The 21,662-nt window shown below is 42.4% G+C and overlaps 1 protein-coding gene across 1 annotated transcript; it reads left to right on the plus strand.

Annotated features, from left to right (window-relative positions):
• Positions 1-3,667: 3,667 nt before the first annotated feature.
• On the plus strand, positions 3,668-18,965 carry LOC310790104 (high-affinity choline transporter 1-like; the record flags this gene model as incomplete). The annotated part of the gene is made up of 9 exons (XM_083651797.1): positions 3,668-3,745; positions 9,694-9,903; positions 11,936-12,049; positions 13,732-13,887; positions 15,646-15,794; positions 15,961-16,104; positions 16,785-16,938; positions 17,092-17,309; positions 18,417-18,965. Exons 2-9 carry the CDS (start codon positions 9,720-9,722, stop codon positions 18,963-18,965), a joined length of 1,668 nt encoding a protein of 555 aa, XP_083507923.1. The 5' UTR covers positions 3,668-3,745; positions 9,694-9,719.
• Positions 18,966-21,662: the final 2,697 nt, after the last annotated feature.

The raw sequence follows: 21,662 nt of genomic DNA on the forward strand, positions 1-21,662 counted from the left end.
GAAGTGCCACTGCGGCTGCGCACAGCTGCCTTCACGGTCCACAGTCACTTTTCAGAATAAAAGTAACGTTTTATTGAATTGACAAGCTGCTAGTAGTCTACACCAGTGGGGTCCGGGGACCCCAAGGGGTCCTTGAGGGGGTTCCAAGGGTCTTCCCAGCAAAAAGAGTAATTTATTTTCACTAGAATTCCAACCATAAGTATAACCCATAATTATAACAGAATGTATGTATTTTTGTCATGGGTTTCACACATTTACAATAGAGATTGGATTTATTGATAACCAGTCAGGGTTAGCTGCAATGATGCTCTTGCATCATCCCCATCTCCCTACAGAGGCTCACGCCATAAGCCACGACGAGGCTAAGGAGCAGGATGTCTCCCTTGATGGCCTTGAGGCTTTCAACGATGAGGCCGAAGACAACAATGACGTCGAAGATGAGGCTGAAGATGAGGCCGTAAGCCATGACGAGGTTAAGGAGGCCTTTACCACCATGGACCGCAGGGCGCTACGAAGAGTGAGACGCGCGGCCCAGCACGTAACAGGATGTGAGCTGCCAGAACTGCAGGAACTATATAACCAGCGGTGCCTCAGGAGGTCCCTGAAGATCATCAAAGACACAAACCATCCCCACAACACCCTGTTCTCCCTGTTACCCTCAGGGAGAAGATACAGGGTCCCAAAAGCACGCACAAATCGCTTGAGGGACAGTTTCTTCCCGCAGGCCACGAGACTCCTTAACATACACAAATAGTGTAGTAGCTGTACTGTACTGCACTGTAGATGCTACCATTATATGTCTAATGTTTAATTGTATGTTTAATTAGGTATATGGTATTTGCACCTGTACGTCAAATACGTCAAATTTAAAATGTTTAAGTACGTCCAAAGTATGCACATGACATGTGCACCTATGTGCAGTGAATATGCCACTGTCTCTGACTTGTCTTATCACTCTGCTGCCTTATTGCTTGTTGTGTCTCTTGTTGTTTTTGCACTCATATGCCCTGTTATATTTGTTACTATGTTGTAAACGGAGTTCACAGCACAAGAATTTCACACGTGATACTTGTACTACGGAGTGACAATAAAAATCTTGAATCTTGAGTAGGACACTTTTCTTTGACACTGTACGCAGACCCAACAAGGTGCATTACTTTCTAAACGCTCAAAGACCACCTGAGAGTTTATTTCTAATTGATGCTTCTTCTTTTTTTTCTTTTTTTGTAAAGTTTTATATTCTCTTGCAGAAAATGAAGATCCAAATTGTTTTCCTGCTCTTGGCTCTTGTGGCTACCGTCAGCGCAAGACGACCCGGACGATCTCTAGGTAACTATAATGATAATGATGAGAGAGTGCCATGGTCAATGTACAGTAGGCTATATGGGTGATATAAAGGAACATGGTGTGTGTTTGGGGGTGCTACTGTATGTGTTTCCAATTTCAGAAACACTTTAAAGTCCTTCAACAATGTCACAGCTCTTCATCTTTCCATATTGTTATAGCAAAGTCACATATTTCTGTATCTGCTTGTTCATTCAAGCTATATCACACTTATTATTGAGTGAAGTACTCACACCCAAGATGACATGTTTTATGGCTGTGCCATTACAACAAATGAAGAAGAAAATGTTTTGTGCCACATTTTATACATGACCCTGAAATTAAGCATGGCATATTTGGTGTCTATGGAAACATTAGGATCTTGAATAACGTTTTGTGGTTTTTGGCCATAAAACATGTGTGTGTATTATTTGCAGAGATCCCTAACCTTGTAGTTGAGTAACTTTATACATTTGCTCTCTAAATAGAGAAGCAGAAAAAAGAAATGGCACTGTCTTATCAGTCCTGTGTCCTTGACTGCCTTCTGGAGACAGGACCGGAGCACTAATAGCTGGTCAACAAGTTCAATGAGCGATTCAGTAGTTTTACACTCTGAACAGATACTCACTAAATGTTCTCTGTTTATTTAAACTTTTGTCCCACTGGTGACATCACTGATGATGTCACAATGCCTATGACATCATCAGTGATGTCACCAGTGGAAAAAATGCCTCTTAGCAGGCGAGGGAGGCCATGCCGGGGAGAAGAGGACAGTTGACTTTTTGTGACAATTGCTCGAGTGTAACCAAAAACCACAATTGGGCTGATCGGATGTAAGTTCAGAAAGTCACACTCGACTGACACATACAGTAGCCTATATTGGAGGGTCGAGGAGTCCGACTGTCTCTCATGAGCAGGAGCTTGGGGAGACGAGGGATCAATAGAAGCGGCTGGAGGGAGATGGGAAGAAAGAAGAAGAAGCGATCGATGACAGGGGAAGAAGATTTTGATCAGGCAGGAGAAGAAGAGAACGGGGGTGGCATAGAGCAGGGATACTCAACTTGCTTTGCCCGGGGGCCACTTTTGAAAAATGACAGGAGGCCAGGGGCCAGTTAATAAACAAACATTAGTCAATCTTTCTAGTGGATTGTATGTTTTTGGGGTGTTAGCCGGAGTTTAGTCTCACAATTTTGTGCACACAGGATAGTTAGTTAGGTTAAGTTAAGTTAGTTAATTACATAGCCTACATATATTTTACTGTATACTGTATGCGAGCTGCAGGGCCAGTTCGGCGAGCTACATGCAAGGCAGGCGAGAATTATTTCAACAGCCTGGGTTTCAGTTAGCGTTGCCAACCGTCCCTTAAAATAAGGAATCGTCATGTATTTGGAAACTAAAAGACCCACACTTTGTTCTGTATTCTCTAGGCTATGTATATATATAGCCATTGTGAAAATGGTTGATGATGGGTGAACCTTTGTTCCTCATGTGAGGTCATCATTGGGCAACACATGCTTCCATAGCCAAGCCACATTATCGACTATTTTTAATTTCTAGTCATCGCTGTAGGCAATAATGTGAGTAAACTACACCCTCTTGTGTTATATTTCTTAGGCCTGATTGTAAACAATAAATACATAAATGAATAAATGAATAAATGAATAAATGAATAAATGAATAAACGACTAAATAAATAAATAAATAAACAAACTATGTGTTATTGTTGGTGGTCCAACATTTTTCTGTAGATGGTTTTCTGTAGATGGTTGCCATTGTCACGTTCATTGTTTTTCTTTTGCCTTCTTTTGTGTGCCCTTCTCTGATCTGTGTATATTGTCTCCTTATTCTGCAACGCTCTGCTTTGTACGTGGTCTCCTTATTTATCTGCATAAGTCATTGTGTTAGCCTGGGGATGTCAATAGACTGTTAGCCTATTGTAACTTTGTAATTTTTTTGATATGATTATTTTTTATATGATTATGATTGATCGATTATGATTGTTGATAGGGGTTCGTTCCCTCCTTGCACTGTTTTAATGTGTGCTAAATAAATAAACGAAACTAAACTAAATGGTCCGTCCCACTCACTTGGAGGTGAGGCCCCGCCCATAAAGAGCGAGCTGCGCAATCACTGAACAGGCGACCTGTCAGTCACTCGGAAAACTCCCAATTTTATAACAGTTATATAGCTACTGTTAAACTATCCGTTTTATAACCGTTATATACAGCTAATGACGCAGTTATTATGAAAATCGTCATATGGACACATTATAGAACAAGTGAAATTCGCTACTGAGACCATAAACTCGTGTTTAACTTTTCACTCTACCCATCTATCAGGGACTGGGACACCAATTCCTACCTGGTAGGATAGCATGCGCCCTGCGGTACTGAAGACCAGCATTGACAACCACTGGGTCAGGGTAAGTGATTTTTAGATGACTCAAAGAAATGCGGTAAATACATACCAAGGTTAGTATGACCATGCCAGCGTCAGATGTTTCCTGGAAACACCAGGCTGTTTGTCACCTGCCCAGGCATTGGTTGAGACCATTGAGACAGGAGTTGACTGATATGCGCCAGAATCATTTTGGATTATTACACGAAATTGAGCAGGCAGGCTGTGTAAGATAAGAATAGCCTACTTTACCCTGTAAAACTGGAATGGGAAATGTAGGCTATTAGCTACTCAAGGTGGCTTCTGATGGCTGCACATTACTGTAGCTGATGGACTTTTGTAAATACCACCTTACCTGACTCAACAGGAGGAGATCAAATCGTATACATGGCATGCCATATTAGATGGTAGAAGATTGCATTGATAAATCAGCAACAACAGTTCATAGTTTCATTTCAATTAGAACTTCCACTGTGCTTGAAAATAGTCAAGATACAGATAATAAGAAAAAAGTGAGGTGTAAGGCTAAAACAAAATAACCTGCATCATTTTTCATTCATCATTCTTAGATATGAAATGTCCCAATGCATTGGATTTCCCAGATCCAGTGTTGGGCAAATTACTTTCAAAATGTAATATACTACATATTACTAGTTACTTCCATTTGAAAGTAATACGTTACTTTACAATATTACTGTCTATGTAGAGTAACTCGTTACTTATTACACTATTGTTGTATTACCGTACTTTTACCAAAACAACAGCAGCAACAGAATGACATTGCCGCCCAGAACCATCCCGAAAAATTATTTCAACCGCCTTAAAGTCAGTGTAAACCATCCAAAATTCTAAATGTTATTCTTTTCCTTTGTTATTGTCATCTATAGTGGTTATTTGCATAAAAACACGCAGGTTGATTAGGAAATAATTGTATCTTTTTTAAACAGGCCTGTTTAAACACACTTGGTTCTGTATTTTTGGGTATGAATGACAGGGTGATTTGTATGAGATAGAAGGAAACCCTGCTGCTTTCCCTCAGCCTGTCTGTCATGTTATTGTAACCAAATGTTCAGGCTATGGTTTCAAGCTTTGCACTCTCAGTAGAAAACACAGAGGCTGCTTAACGTTGGAACCAGATGCCATCAGGTTTATTCACAGGAAGTGTGCCTGCGGCCAGTGTTGGGGGTAACTCATTACAAAAGTAACATATTACATGTAATATATTACTGTTAGCAGTAACTCAGTAATATAACTTATTACCAATAGGATTTCAGTAATATTATACCAGTTACTCTGTCAAGTAACACAAGTTACAAATTGAGTTACTTCTTTTTAATCAGAGCACATAAAGATACAATCATTTCCTGATAAAATTGTGTGTTTTCATGCTAATAACCACTATAGATGACAATAAAAAGAGGAAAAGGATAACATTTAGAATATTGGATGGTTTACACTGATTTCAAGACAGTTGAAATTATTTTCCGGGATGATTCCGGGGCGGCGATGTCATTCTGCTACTGCTGTTATTTTGGTGAAAGTAATGCAAAAGTAGTGTAATAAGTAACGAGTTACCCTACACAGACAGTAATATTGTAAAGTAACTTATTAATTTCAAATGAGAGTAACTAGTAATATGTAGTATATTACATTTTGAAAGTAACTTGCACAACACTGCCTGCTACCCATGATGGGTAGCCTGGGTAAACCCAGCCTCCACGTGACCTGCTCTCAGTCACTACTAGTGACTGAGAGCAGGGTCTGAGAGCAGGTCACGTGGAGGCTGGGTTTACCCAGGCTACCCATCATGGGCGCCTCAGAGTGTGAGAGAAGTCAAGAACACGGCACTTAACACCATCACTTACGGTTCCAGCCTCCAAAATAAAACCCTACACTGGTCTCTCTACTTGCATAACTGTTACAAAATCAACTTAAATCACTCAGAGCCTTAACTATGAGGAACCTCAATAAAAATAGCTTACATTATGTTCACTACCCAGATAATGTTACTCATTGGTCATGGCTCAGATACAGTAGTCTACTACTGAAGGGCAGGTGGACTCGTTAGATTTGTTATAGGTCAACAGTTAGTCAGAGCTCATCACCCCCCCACCCCTGTTCCTTTTTTACATTTCAGGAAGTTGGCAATCTCTCGAGACAGACTTTTTGTTTAAGAATTAGTTTCAGTGGTCTGTAGTACCTATAATATATGCTGCTTCAGAGGATTTCCCATGCACCCTGAGAAGAATAACATTCTGGGGGACACAGTGGATTTCTTGTAAGTTTGGGCCCTCAAAATGGTCCAAAATATCAGTATCAGCCTTCAAAAACCTCACAGTGCAAACCCCTAGTTCATGTGTTTGTTGTGTTAACATCCAAGTTTAAATAAAGTGGATAGGAAAGAGTGGGACAAAATGCCTTACTCCTTCCTGGGCAATCTATACCACAAATGGAGCATACAGTAAGTCACATCCACACTGTCATAAATAACACTCCTAGATATAAATATATATACTGAAGAAAAATATAGATGCAACACTGTTGTTTTTGCTCCCATTTTTCAGCAGTTGAAATAAAAGATCAAATACTTTTTCTATGCACACAAAAGGCTTATCATCCACCTGACAGGTGTGGCGTATCAAGATGCTGATTAAACAGCACAATTGTTGTCCATGTGTGCCTTGGCTGGTCACAATAAAAGGCCACTCTTAAATGTGCATTTGACCCACACAACACAATGTCACAGATGTCACAAGTGGGGAGGGAGCCAGTGTGCATGCAGCATGTCTACCAGAGCTGTTGCCCGTGAATTGACTACTTGCACAACTCCACTACTTCCTGAAATGAGTAGGGCATCTTGGTTTCCTGTCCTACACTCTTGGATGAACTGATTAATGTCAGGTGTGCCTGACTGCTGCAGTCATAACAACAGTGATCAGGCACACCTGACATTAATCAGTTCATCCAATAGTGTAGGACAGGAAACCAAGATGCCCTACTCATTTCAGGAAGTAGTGGAGTTGTGCAAGTAGTCTATTGAATGTTCATGTCACTGCCATCAGCCGTCTCCAAAGTGTTATTGTGCTGCCTTCAAATGGAACACGTTTTAGAGCATTTAGAGCATTTTAGCATGGTTCCCCCATGGTCAGAGAAAGTCAAGATGGTGCTGAGGCAGAAAAACATTAGAAACAAACAAGTTGAATTCACTTGAACACATTGGGTTGAAAATAGGAAAGAATGTATCATTTCTTCTTTGTCAAAATTTTCACAACACAACCTGTCAGCTTCGTGACCCAGTTTAAACTGCGCGCGCTTGTCGTTTGAATGTGAATTTTGCTAGAGGCCATCTCATGCTAGAGGCCATGCTTATTATCGCCCGACGCCATGAAGCACGACCCTTAGGTGTGGTATAATAAGCATATATCACGGCCTGTCGTGATCTATTGCTTAATTATAAGATTGGCCAGGAGTGACCTCCCAGAGGATCTCAGGTTGCGGTTGGGCTCGTAGGGGTTCAGCAGGTATATTCCGGAGCTAATCTTCTACAAGCCTTAAAAGTGACCATTAACATTTTAAAATCGATTCTAAAATGAACTGGGAGCCAATGAAGTGATTTTAAGACCGGTGAGATATGTTCTCTCCTGTTGGACCTGGATATATGCTGTGGCATTTTGAATTAACTGAAGTTTATTGATGTTTTGTTGTGAGAGACAGGAGAAAAGTAATGTGTCAAGATGAAAAGATGTAATGTGTGTTATTTTTGGGTGCATGTGTGTATGTGTAGCTATGTGTACATTAGGTGTTTGTGAATGACAGGGTGTTTGAGGTCATCATCATAGAGTACAACTAGAACAAGGAGCCAATATTTAACTGATACAAGCAGAGACCGTGAAGGGCAGTGTTGCTGAAGGCTGGAACTGACACAGCTACGAAAGATGTGTCTGTGACAGATAGGTTATCAGTAGGACAAGTAGCCTACTGCGGGCTCATCATGGAAGAGTCTTATAACTTGACACAGCCGAAGCAATGAGGCATGACTGAAGACACGTTACATTGACTGAGCTCTCTGCATATCTGGTAAGAAGCATTTGAGCACTGTATTGTATCTGAGGTGGTTGCATTCTGACATTCGAGCTTGTGATTAAAAGTTTTGCACTTGGATATGAGCGCAGCATTTTGTGTCTTAGCCCTCCTACTGTATATGTCGGGGTAAAAATTGATCAGTTTCTGCATGAAAGTTTGAGTGGCCACCCCATCACAAAAAGTGATCCAGATAGATAATTTTATAAAGTCTCTACACCATGTGGGGGTCCAAAGATTATACTAGAAAGTGTACATAGTAATGGCAAAACTGTGTCATGTTTACTCAGTTTGTGAACCCCATTTGAACTGCTTGTTATCAGCAACAGGCCTAGCATCAGGAACTCGACCATTTCAAACGACAGCTACGCCTACATAAAGTTAGGCTAGATACGCATGCACAAAGTCAATATGCCTTTTAATAATCTTTTACAAGATAAACATTTATCACCTTCCAGCAATATGCATTCTGTTTACTGCTTAGTAATGTACTTGTGGGGGGGCGGCGGCTTTGGCTCAGGAGGTAGAGCTGGTTCTCCACTTTGAATAAAAAAAGGTTGGTGGTTTGATTCCCGGCTCCTCCACTCCGCATGTCGAAGTGTCCTTGGGAAGATACTAAAAACACATTGCTCCCGATGGCGACTGGATTGCTGAGAATGGTCCGCAGTTAGTTCCTGCAGCGGTGTGTGACTGTGAACACTGAACAGAGTGTCCATGGAGGGGAGCTGTGTCCCAATGATCCTCCCCGTGGTTTTAATGGTCCTCTAGAGCAGTGGTTCTCAAATGGGGGTCCGGGGACCCCCAGGGGTCCGCGGCACTTTGCCAGGGAATCCGCGAAAAGTTTTCAGGAAAATAAAAATAAATACATTTTTGTTTGTGTGTACAAAAGCTTCATAGTTCAACGAAAATATTTTATGCTTTAAATCTAAAATAGTTCATGGATTACCTTCTAATCTAACAAACCTATCAATTTAAAAGTCAAGCACGTTACCGTGGAAACAATTAAGCTTAGCCCAAAATCACAAATCAGAATGATGGGGTCCCCGGTATATTTTCTATCTTGTAAGGGGTCCTTGGCTGAAAAACATTTGAGAACCTCTGCGCTAGAGGGCCTTCCTCTCCTTTAGTGTGGTGTCACGTCACCATACAACATACCCACACAGTGATGACTCCATTGTAAGATGGTGCTCCTCTCATGGTGAGAGGGGGGCATCTGTATAGGCTAGGACAGAGAATTTTTAAATTTTGTCAAGTCTCAAGTCTTTGAGGGGCAAGTCCAAGTCAAGTCTCAAGTCCCTATGGATGAGCGTTCTATCATCTGCTGCATGCCATCTGGTCTGCTTAGAACACTGCATAGCTAAAACTAAGGAATTCAAAGCAAGTACTGTATTATCATCACTCCTTATCTATTAGAATACAATAGCAGCAATGATTAGAGATGACATTAGTAGACATTTCCTTAATGTTAATGCACAGAAAAATTTAATAAATAAAAATAAAGATTGTTCACAAGTCCCAAACCTTCAGGTCCAAGTCAGTCTCAAGTCTTTGAGGATGAGTCGCAAGTCAAGTCTCAAGTCACTGTGTGTGTGACTCAAGTCCAAGTCTCAAGTCCAAGTCCCCATCTCTGTATGGTGGGTTAACCTGCTGCAGAGAGAGAAGCTGTGCGCGTCACCTGGGGAGCGCTCTCCCCAGGGTCACATGGTGGTGTTGGTAGTCCTGACTCCTGATATATTTGTGGGTGTTATCTGTTAAGCACTTTAGCACAGTCCTTACCTTCACAATATGTGACGGCTGCAGCAAGATATCAATGTTGACAGATTGATTGATTTATTCAAGAATCGTGTCCTTCTTGTTCCAATCCGTAGCTAATAAATGGTTTATTTTCTCCAGTGAGGGACAGATCAGTCAGACTCAAGATGAGCCTGAACATCCCAGGCCTGGTGGTGATGGTGCTCTTCTACCTGATGGTGCTGGGCACCGGCATCTGGGCGTCGCTGAGGTCCAGGCGGGTGGAGAAGAGGAGCCAGGGAGACCGCACCGAGATGACTCTGCTGGGGAACCGTGGGATCAATTTGGTGGTGGGAATCTTCACCATGACAGGTCAGTATAGAACAGGCTGCATGCTGTCAGATTGGACCAGAGCGATCTACAGTAGGGTGACTGTTGTGAGTCACAACAGTCACCCTATATACATGTCCAACAGGTGTAGTAGGCTAAAGCATTTCACTCGTTTGGTCACAACTTGTGACCAAACGAGTGAAATGATTTAGCCTACACCTGATGGACATGTATACTTGGATTTGTATTAGTGTGGAAATATCACCATTAGCTACTCTACCTAGGTCCACAGAAAATGAAATGCTTTAACAAAAAAGTAAGCATTTATACAGGACAGTGGTTCTCAAAGTGGGTCCAGGGACCCCAGGGGTCCTTGAGGGGGTTCCAGGGGGTCCCCAGTAAAAAGGATAATAATTTATTTTTAATAGAACTAGGGATCTCGCGACTCGCGCGCTACGCGTGCTCGATTCCTAGGCTCGCCCACTACGCGGCCTCGCCCGCCCTGCAGCTCGCCAAGCTGGCCCTGCAGCTTGCATACGCAGCTCGCCCGCTGCGCGGCCTCGCCCTGGCTGCTCCTTGATGGGATACTTCAGGGATGCTGGATCACATGTCCTGGAGTTGGCAGCATTCAGCTGTCCATGGCTGAAGATGGGGGTCTGAAGGCAGACTCCCACTTATTTTTTGTGACATCACTGATCACTGATGATGTCACAGTGGGATTTATTTTATTTTTTTATTTACAGTTTTTCTTTAATTACACACAGACCACAAAACAATAAACAAAAACATACAACATGCACATACAAGGGAGAGGGAAGTGAGACACAGTGGGATTTATGACATCACTGATGATGTCACACATCACTGGGATTTATGACATCATTGATGATGTCACAGTGGGATTTATGACATCACTGGGATTTATGACATCACTGATGATGTCACAGTGGGATTTATGACATCACAGATGATGTCAGTGGGATTTATGGCATCACAGTGGGACAGAGAAACAAACAAACAAACAGACAGAGCCACAGCTCCCATTTATATACTGATGATGATTTTTACTAGAATTCCAACCATAAGTATTGTAACACAGTGACAGAATGTATGACTACTGTATTTTGGTCATGGGTTTCATACACCTTCGGTAATAAAACATCTAAAAGTGTGATGACCATCCCACTCTCCTGGCCGCGACATTTCTTTCCCCGTGCCCCAAACTAATTTGATTGGTCGCTGCAACTGCTTCTTCCAGAAAACATGCGACAAGTAAAAAAAAATGTGGTTAAGATTAGGGTTAGGGTTTTCTTATACCCTAACCCTAACCAAATTGTTGTACTTGCCAAACCCTAATGTTTTAAAATAAGAAAAATGCTTGTTAAAAATGTGTGTGGTTTGACCGGGTATCGAACCCCAGTCCTCAGACTGTAGGCCTATCATTAACTCAAATGTAGCCTTCTCAGTCATTCACTTAACCCAGTCTCTATATTCAGGTCTAATTAGGCTTTTCCAATGACAGAGGATGATCCTAGCAGCTGAGATAATGTTAGCACTGTAAACACGAAAGCCACATTATTGGCAGTTCTGGCAGCAGCGGAGTTTGAAGATCCCCCTGCCAGGAGAGGTAGGAGGAGTGACATTGATGAGCAGCGTGCTTTTCCTCCAAATGTTGAACTTTTTCAGCTTGAGACGCCCAGAGCGCTCCGCCAAAAAACACTAGCCGTCAAGAGCGCTTAAACGCCAGGTGCGGTTCTTGAAAGAGGAGCGCTCCTAGCATGTCCTTACATCCTTTATAAAAAAGTGAGCAAGTGGGCTATATCTGTCTGTGGGTCTGTATGTTTCAATTTTTGTCCCGCTGATGATGTCACAGCACTGATGACGTCACAATCTCTATGACATCAGTGATGTCATCAGTGGCATCATTATTGACCAAAATCATCGTGTGTGTGTGTGTGTGTGTGTGTGTGTGTGTGTGTGTGTGTGTGTGTGTGTGTGTGTGTGTGTGTGTGTGTGTGTGTGTGTGTGTGTGTGTGTGTGTGTGTGTGTGTGTGTGTGTGTGTTGTGCTTCCAGCTACATTTGTCGGAGGGGGCTTCATCCTTGGTCTGACAGAAGCAGTTTACACTCCTAGTATGGGACTGATCTGGGCTGTCATGCCAGTGACAGCAGCCCTGTCCTTCACTGTCGGTAAGACAAGCTTTTAATGAGCATACCAGTTTGATAAGTACTGTAGTTAGAATCTAAATAAATTTGTTCTCAGTTCTGATAAGCTATTAAGACTAGCACTTTACTGATGATTAAGGGAGATTGCCACTATATGGACAAACCTCGGTTCATAGGATGAGACAAGAAGTTTATAACTAAATACTGTGCAATGAAAAGTCAGCAACGGAAAATCACAATTATATCTTTAGTTGCAGCCTACATCTCTGCTTTCTCCCTCTTCATCAGCAAGATTGAGTCTGAAATGAATTTGAAAAAGATACAAATTTATATGAGCAAAGTATGCAGGAATCAGAGAGAGCGAGGGCAAAGTATGCAGGAATCAGAGAGAGCGAGGGCAAAGTATGCAGGAATCAGAGAGAGCGAGGGCAATTATTGGTCAAAACTGAACTAAATCTCTGATCTGAAGGACAAACATTGATCAAAATATGAAATCCACAATGCCCTGCACAGTCTAAATGGTTGTTGGAATGCTTTTAAAGGCATGCAGTGTAAGGGAATTCAAAGCTGTGCATTACTATTACTACTTATTGCTCTTGCTTACTGTATTATAGTTGTTAATTAATGGTATCATTATTACTGCCACTACTGTGCATCTCTCTCTCTCTCTCTCTCTCTCTCTCTCTCTCTCTCTCTCTCTCTCTCTCCAACTAATGAAGTAATTCATTGTGCTTTATGAAGGGAAAATGTATGGTCCATGCTGACTGAAATTAATTGATTGAAAACTGGAAACCCAAAGTTTTTACTGCACTAACAGGAACGGTATAGGAAAATGCCATATAACCTGTTTTAAATCTTGCCTGTGGTTCTGTTGCTCTACACATCTACAGTAGCTGCAGGACCTCTTCCACCTGATGAAGTAATTCATTATGCTTTATGAAGGGACAATTTATGGCCCATGCTGACTGCTTTGATGATAATTCCTATAGAGAACGAAAGATATTGGAATTCAAATAGACCCATCCTGCAAATCATGTTAGCCAACATATTTGACAGGAGTGATACATTTTACACTAATTACCTGCCATCCTGCCAGTCAATGATGTCACATTCCGGGCATGATCACATCAGTGATGTCATTTGTTTGTTTGTTTTTTAATAAGGTTTCTGCACCAAATATTTGTCTGAGATATTGTGTCGTAGGGCTGGGCAATATATCATTATTATATTGATATTGTGATGAGACTATATGGTCTTAGATTTTGGATATCTTACAGTAATATCGTGATACGGCATAAGTCTTCCTGATTTTAAAGGTTGCATTACAGTAAAGTGATATAATTTTCTGAACTTACCAGACTGTTCTAACTGTTCTATTATTTGCCTTTACCCAGGTAGTCATTATATCCGCATTCTGATGATTACTTATCAAAAATCTCATATTGTGTAAATATTTTGTAAAAGCACTAATAGTCATCCCTTCAATATTGCTGCAAGATCAACCCAATCTCACATCACATGTGGCTTTTGACTTAGAACTGAACATTTAGCCCACTCCATAGAAAATACTGAGATTATATTGTGTATCAGTTTTCAGCGTAAAAATACAGAGATGGGATTTTTGGTACATATCACCCAACCCTATTGTCGTACTGACAGCCACACGAGTTCAAATCTATCTTGCTTTCTGTGGTTGAATTATAAAGGTGGACTTTTCTTCGCCAAGCCAATGCGAGACAGAAAATATGTAACCATGATGGACCCGTTCCAGATAAAATATGGGAAGGTCCTGAGTGGAGTCCTGTCTGTGGCACCGCTTATATCTGACATTATCTGGGTGACTGGAACTTTGATCGGCTTAGGTAAGTTGCACTGACATCAAAGATCAAGTTTGAAGGTAAAGTTTCACAATAGAACTTGTACTTCCTTCTAAACACACGATTTGCAGAAAATTACCATGAAGTTTGAGGAGTGACGTGTCTCATGCCTGACTGACTGATCTGAATTTTCCTCTCTTCTTTGACCATGCACTGTAGCAATAATGCACGGTAGCAATAATGCTTTGGTGTAGATATATCATGGAAATGTGCAAAAAGTGACACTTAAGTTATTTTGCAGCTCACATGAGGAGCACGGTGACACAGTGGTGTTGCCTCACAGCAAGAACGTACTGGATTCGATTCCCACCTGGGTCACTGCTGGCACTGGGGATATGTCTCCCCATGCCTTCAGTGCCTGGTGCCCAGGTGGGCTATCTCGTGAAAAGGGTCTTTCTCTGTCGAGTTTGCATGTTCTCCCGGTGCTCACCTGGGGTTTCCTCCATATAAGGACCCCCACTAAAAACAGCCAAGAAGATATGTTGCCTGACCAGCGATGGTTGGAAGAAGTTGGTCCTCGGGTGCTTCACCATAGGCTGCCCACCAGTCCCTGGCCAGCCCGTGGAGGAGGACGAGCCAGGATGGGTCAAATAAAATGTGGAGAAAAAATTCACTGCGCATGTGTGTGTACTGGCTTCCCTGCGTGCGTGTGTGTGTGTGTGTGTGTGTGTGTGTGTGTGTGTGTGTGGTGTCTGTGACAAAATAAATATGGGGTATGTCCATCTTGCTTACCGGTAATCTTATTTACACATAAATGACACCATATTGATCTATTCTGTCATGTCTCATATTGGTAAATGACTGTGTGTTTGCTATTGAGGGGGTGCATGTTCTCCCCGTTTTTGTGTGGGTTTCTTCCGGGTGCTCCGGTTTCCTCCCACCATCAAAGACATGTACTATGTGTGCGTCCTGGTGGCTCACCTGGTAGCACATGTACCATGGAGGCCCAGTCCTTCCCGTGGCTGACACGGGTTTGAATCCGACCCGAGGTCCTTTGCTGCATGTCATCCCCTCTCTCTCCCCACCTTTCCTGACTGTCTTATCTAAATAAAGACAAAAATGCCCCAAACATTACAGCAAGCTACTGGACTTCTCACTTGTAATGCATATTAATGGACCGTTTAATTCTCCATGCAGTGTATACTATTAGTTATTGACTACAGTAATACATTATTTTAATCATAAATGAATGCACTTGTAAGTATTTCTATTTTAGTTGTTTTACATTGTTGTAGAATGGAATTTAACAGTCGCTGATAGGTAAAATTTTAATCACATTAGCCTTTATTTGGACAATCACTAGTTAATGTATTCATATACATTTTCATTTAAGTAACACATAGTTATTGTAGATACATAGACATCACGAATGGATGCAAAGGCTTACAGACAATGAACAGAAAGTCAAAGATACTTTATAGGACACACATCAGATTACATCTGTCTTGACGCACATTTGAAGGCTACTCTGCAGACAACCTATCTGTTATTCTGGCCCTGTAGAGGGCACAGTGACAGGGCACAGTGTACGATAGAAAGGAGCTGCAAATGTAAGCTACAGGTTATCTGAATATGGCTTTTATCATACATCATCAGGGATCCTCTTTCAATGTTTGTTCAATCCAACCAGGAAAGTAGGCACAGGGTGAGAGGAAATTAGCTAAAAGAAACTGACACAAGGCACTGCTAATTTTTTATTTTGATGGGAAACATGCCAACTTGCTTCTGATTTACCCTTTGTAGGTGCGACCATGAGTGTGATTCTGGATTTGCCCTACACGGTTTGCATCTGGCTCTCTGCTGCAGTTGCCATTGTGTACACACTGCTGGGAGGGCTCTACTCTGTAGCCTACACAGACATCATACAACTAATTCTCATATTCATCAGTATGGTGAGTTGTTATGTCTTCACCACACATGGTGTCTCATGCTAAAATTGCACTATTGGGCATTTGGTGACAAGTCGCAGATGCAGGTTTCACACTGGGAATAATGTCTTTTTACCCAAACTCATAGCAGAGGATATCAAGTGCATTCCCCCCCTTGTGTTTTATACAGTGGCTGTGTGTCCCTTTCATCCTGATGAACCCCTCGTCAGCTGACATCACCAAGACTGCGTTCAACTTTACCTTCCAGGCCCCCTGGGTCGGTACATTGGAAGCAGAAAGAGCCTGGAGGTGGATTGATAATTTCTTACTGCTGGTGAGGCTTACATGTTTCAGTTTTCCGGACACAAACGTTCATGAGCACTGCAGATAACCAGTAGCAAGTATTTTTGATATGAGATTATCCACCAGCGACATTTTCACTTCATTACATGCCTAGTATTCATTCTCACACAGAGATTTACAAACATTGCCACATAGAGGAATAGGCCTGGGCACACACGGAGTTAACATTCTATACATACAGTAGGAATAGGGCTGGGCACACACGGACGTTAACATTCTATACATACAGTAGGAATAGGCCTGGGCACACACGGAGTTAACATTCTATACATACAGTAGGAATAGGGCTGGGCACACACGGACGTTAACATTCTATACATACAGTAGCGTTGAAATGGGCAGGGTGACATATTTCTATGAAAAGAGGTTCCATTAATTATTTTGTCTGGTAAAAAAAATATCTTGGCAAATCACTTTTTTAAAATCTTAATAGTTCTTGGCATGTGATCCAAAACGTTAGTTTCAGATACTACATCCAACACTTCAAAAACATACATGCTTTTTGAGACTTTTGGAATTGTGAGGATGGATGTTTTGGGGGGCCCTCCTTCAATCCAATCCCATCCAATCCTTTCTTTTCATTTGGAAAGTGAATAACATGCAGGCTCAAATGTAGTAACCACTTTTTCCTTTTCTTTTTTTTTAAATCAGTCTTTCGGTAACCTGGGCTATCAGGACTTCCACCAGCGGACCCTGTCAGCCTCGTCTTCAGCCACAGCCAGGATCACCTGCTTCATCGCAGCTGCTGTCATCTTCATCTTTGGAGTCCCTTCAGTGTTGATCGGAGCAGTCGCAGCATCAACAGGTAGAACACATGTATTACAATACAATAGAACGGAACAGAATAGATTGTAACCATCCTCATTTTTTTGTGAAAGTGTGTCCACACACCAAGCTTACATGCTAGGCCCTGGACTTGCTATTTTTCCTGATATCCCAATTTTATGTTTGATCTCAGACTGGAATTTGACCTCATATGGCTCCCCTTCTCCATACGAGCGTGGACAGGCCGGTCAGGTCCTGCCCATCGCTCTGCAGCACCTCACCCCAAACTACATCTCTGTCATTGGTATCGGAGCGATAGCCGCCGCCGCAATGTCGTCGACGGACTCTGCTCTGTTGTCGGCCACTTCCATCTTCTCCACCAACATCTACAAGAACATCGTGAGGACCAAGGTAAGATGGTCCAGGGTAGGGCTGGGCAATATGGACCAAAAATCATATCTCTGTATTTTTGGGCTGTATATGTAAGGGATAATGGATAGTGAGCCGGTGATTACTGGCGAAATAATGACCGACAGGTGAATGATTGAGCCGACGCGCAGCTGAAGGTCATTATTTCCAGTAATCACCGGCTCACTATCCATTATCCCGCTTAGAACACGGCCTACAACTAAATCATTCAATAATCTGACAAAAATAATAATTCAAATAGATTTTTTAATAGCGTTTTCAACGACAAAGCGGTTTCATTCGTAATTGGCACACAAGACACCACAGCTGCAACTGGTTGGCCTAATTAGTAGTGTCTTGCTGACAAAAGGCTCTTATCAACTGATTAATCCAGGTGTGGCAGAGCAGCGGTCGGTTGTCGAGAAATAATGACCGGTGAATCTTGTTGATTGACCAATCAGAATCGAGTATTCAAGAGAGCCGTGTTCTAAATATATATATATATATATATATATATATATATATATATATATGTATTTTCTATGAAATGAGCTAATGGTCAGTTGTAAGTCAAAGCTGCATGAGATGTCACACTCACAAGCACTTTTATTAAAACAAGACTGTGATCAAAATAAAATGCAAAGACAGGGTTTCCTTCCCTATTATTGGCGCTTTCACCAAATATTTACACAATGAGATTTTTGATAAATAATCATCAGTAATATCTCACTACTATATTCTCACTACTATATAATAAGGGGTGAAATAAGGGTAAAATGTGCCGCAAAGCACACAATATTTGACTAAGTGGGTAAAGGCAAATAATAGAACAGCTAGAACAGTCTGGTGAATTCAGTTCAAATTACATCACTTTACTGTAATGCAGCCTTTAAAACCAGGAAAAGACAACACTTAATGGCATATCACAATATTACGATATTCAAAATCTAAGACGATATCTAGTCTGATATCACGATATCGATATAATATCGATATATTGCCCAGCCCTGGTCCAGGGGCAATTTACAGTACCGTCTGTGTCTGAGCGAGATCAGAAGGTGAGAGATTAGCCTCTATGTGATTTTGTCCCTGTGTTTCCCTTCCCTCCAGGCATCAGACAGAGAGCTCCAGTGGGTGATCCGGGTCACGGTGGTATTGGTGGGCTTGGCTGGCACGGCGCTCACCTTCCTGCACAACAGCATCATGGTGTTCTGGATCCTGGGCTCAGACATAACCTACACCATCATGTTCCCTCAACTCGTCTGCGTCCTTTTCTTCAGCGTCTCCAACGGATACGGGTCCGTCACAGGCTTTGTGGTTGGGGTTTCATTGAGAGTGCTGTCCGGGGATCCCGTTCTAGGGCTGCCGCCCGTCCTCCACTTCCCAGGGTGCACTCTGGAGGATGGTGTTTACGTCCAGCGCGCCCCCATCAGGACCATCTGCATGCTGTCTACCATCTCTGCCACTCTGTCGTTCTCCTGGCTGGCTTCGCTGCTCTTCGACAAGGGCCTGATCCCTGAGAGGTGGGACATATTCAAAGTGAAAACCCAGCGGTCGCCAAAGGAACTAACGTTAACGAGTACCAACACCAGCGAAGCAGACAAGCAGGACGAGAAATCCGAAGTCCAGAACGAGAGGGCTTTGATGCTCAATACGTAATGTTAAAACAAATCAACAGTCCTGAATGAGGAATGATTTATGGCAGAGGACAGAGGACCATACTGACGTAGATGAAGTAAGCCAGGGGTTTCCATACTCTTCCCTCCGAAGTACCACTACGTACCAAACCAAATTTCCCAGCGACCACTTCCACTTCCGCTTCCACTTCCAGTTCCACTTCCACTAAAATAAAATGTGCTGAGTTAACCATGCAATAGCAGCAGAAAGGCTAAATGACAATATAAGGTTACTAGCTGGTTTAAAACGGACAGACACACACACACACACACACACACACACACACACACACAGACACACACACACACACACACCCACACCTGCCAACATTAGGCTGTGAAAAAGAGGGCCCCTTTTGAAAATGATTTTTTTCCCTCGCCGTATTTTTTGCCTAACTTTGGAGTGTTATTTAGCTTACCTTCCTGATGAACTAGCGTGACATGGTTGGTACAAATCGATTCCTTAGGTCTTCTAGTTTTATATGATACCAGAAATTCACTCTGGCTTTGAAACTGAGCCTGCTGCAGCCTCTGAAAAAATTCAAAATTGTGATATTTGCCAAATTTCGCAACATTTCCTTAAATCGGCCCAATCCGGCTACTCCTCAGGGTTAATTATGTAAAAACTGTTGTCTGTATTAAAAACCACCAGGCGGAGCCACAGTTTGGGAACTAATGAAGTAAGCAAAGGGCCACACATTGGACAATTGAATTGAAACATGACGTGAGGGGAATTATATACATATATGTGGAATCGAGTTAAATAGCAATACAGTACTCATTATATTCATTGACATCGAGATCATATGTGACATGGAGATTATATATATATATATATAATATATATATATATATATATATATATATATATATTTATATTCACATTGAGGTTTATTAACATAATGCTGTTTTTTTTTTGTTTTAATGTTGACTTCTACATCACATATTCATTAGCATTACAGATAGTTTATATATACATACATGCCTACACATTCACACACCCACAAACTAGGGTTGTGCGATGTCACCTAAATAACCATCATAGGGGTGGAGCGACCCTATCAGCCCAGAGGGGGCGAAGCTCTTAGGGGCGAAGAAAAATTTGCCTTTTTTGCATGTTTGAATCTGTTTTAGCCATATTTAGTGGAATATCTCATTTTAAACACACCAATGTTATTGTCTATTGATTGAATTCCTCTCACACTCACACCACTGACTTTATTAAATAAAGTCATTTTAAGTCACAACTGTAAAATAGCTGATAGCCCCTATATCCGAAAACACAATTTGTCACTCATTGAGCCAAGTAATATTATGTCCAAGAAAGCCTACAGTGAAGCCACTTTACAGACAAGCTTGTTCTGAAGAAGAAAAAGAAAAACACAGGTTGCCAGCCAGGCCTCTTCAGATGTTTCAGCACCGAGGCACAGCCCTCGATTCAGCACCACCGCAGATGGACAGCGACAGGCTGTCACAGACAGCAACCTGTCTGCCCCTGTCTCCCTCTCTCTCTCACACACAGACAGGCGCGGGCTGCATAATCAGGCACGTCGGGCCGATGCCCGGTGGCCTGGCCTGGCCTGCAAAAAAAAAAAAATAATAATAATTGATGGGGGCCCACTGTGGAGTGGGCCCGGGGCGGGCGCACCCTCTGCCCCGGTGGACCCTCCGCTACTGAACCATCGCGATGATTCCACAGTGAAACATCGCGATGGACGATGGCATCGTCGTTGACGGGGGGTGGGGTTAATTAATGATTTATGAAGTCCATGTGGTGCCGTTTGGCTGCGCCACTGCAATGTACGTTCACGTTTACAACAGGACAGCTGAGCTCTACATGTCATGAGAGACCAGCGGGCTTGGATAGGCTACTACTACAGCACAGAGCCAGGCGATTCAAACAGTAGGCTATCACTACCAGCAATATTGAAAGGCGCAAAATAATCAAACGTTAACGTTACAGATCGTGACCAACGACGTGTGTGTGTTTAATTTAACTAGCTGGCAGAAAAGGGGCAGAATTACTGGCGGCTAATGTTAGATTTGTGTGGGCTCCGTTTTGAACCTAACATTAGGTTACGTTAAGGAGAGAGAGAAACACAGCAGCAGCCAGCAGGCAGCCTACACAGTATGTAATGGAGAGAGTTCCTGGAAACAGGCGAGTTGAATTCACAGTTGAAGACTTGTAACATTACTCACATTGAGTTGAAAACAGAAAAGAACGTGAAGTTTCTTCTTTCTTAACATTTTCACAACACAACCGACTTGTGCTTATCTTCTCTTCCTCTCCGCTTTACCGCTTCTCTGAACTGGGGATAAGGTACGCTTTGCCGCTTGTTTAATGCCGCCCGTGCGTCCCCTGTGTGTCGTGGTTGAGTGGAGTTAGCCTTTTTTATTATTAAATCTGCCAAATTTTAATTCGAACAGATAATCACAATGGTCGGATGTAGAAGGGTCAGAGGTCGATGGGGGTCGGACCATCGACGATGGTCGATGCCATCGTCCATCGTGCCAACCAGGGGCGACTGCATAATCGGGCGCTTCGGGCAGATGCCCGGTGGCCTGGCCTGGCATGGCCTGCACAAAAAAAAATAAAAAAAAATGGGTGTGCAGGCCAGGCCACTCACTGAACAGCAGGCCAGTATGTATAAGTGTTCCTATTTGCGCAGATTGCAGGCAG

Source organism: Poromitra crassiceps, assembly GCF_964638095.1.
Source record: "Poromitra crassiceps genome assembly, chromosome: 15".
Classification (NCBI taxonomy): domain Eukaryota; kingdom Metazoa; phylum Chordata; class Actinopteri; order Beryciformes; family Melamphaidae; genus Poromitra; species Poromitra crassiceps.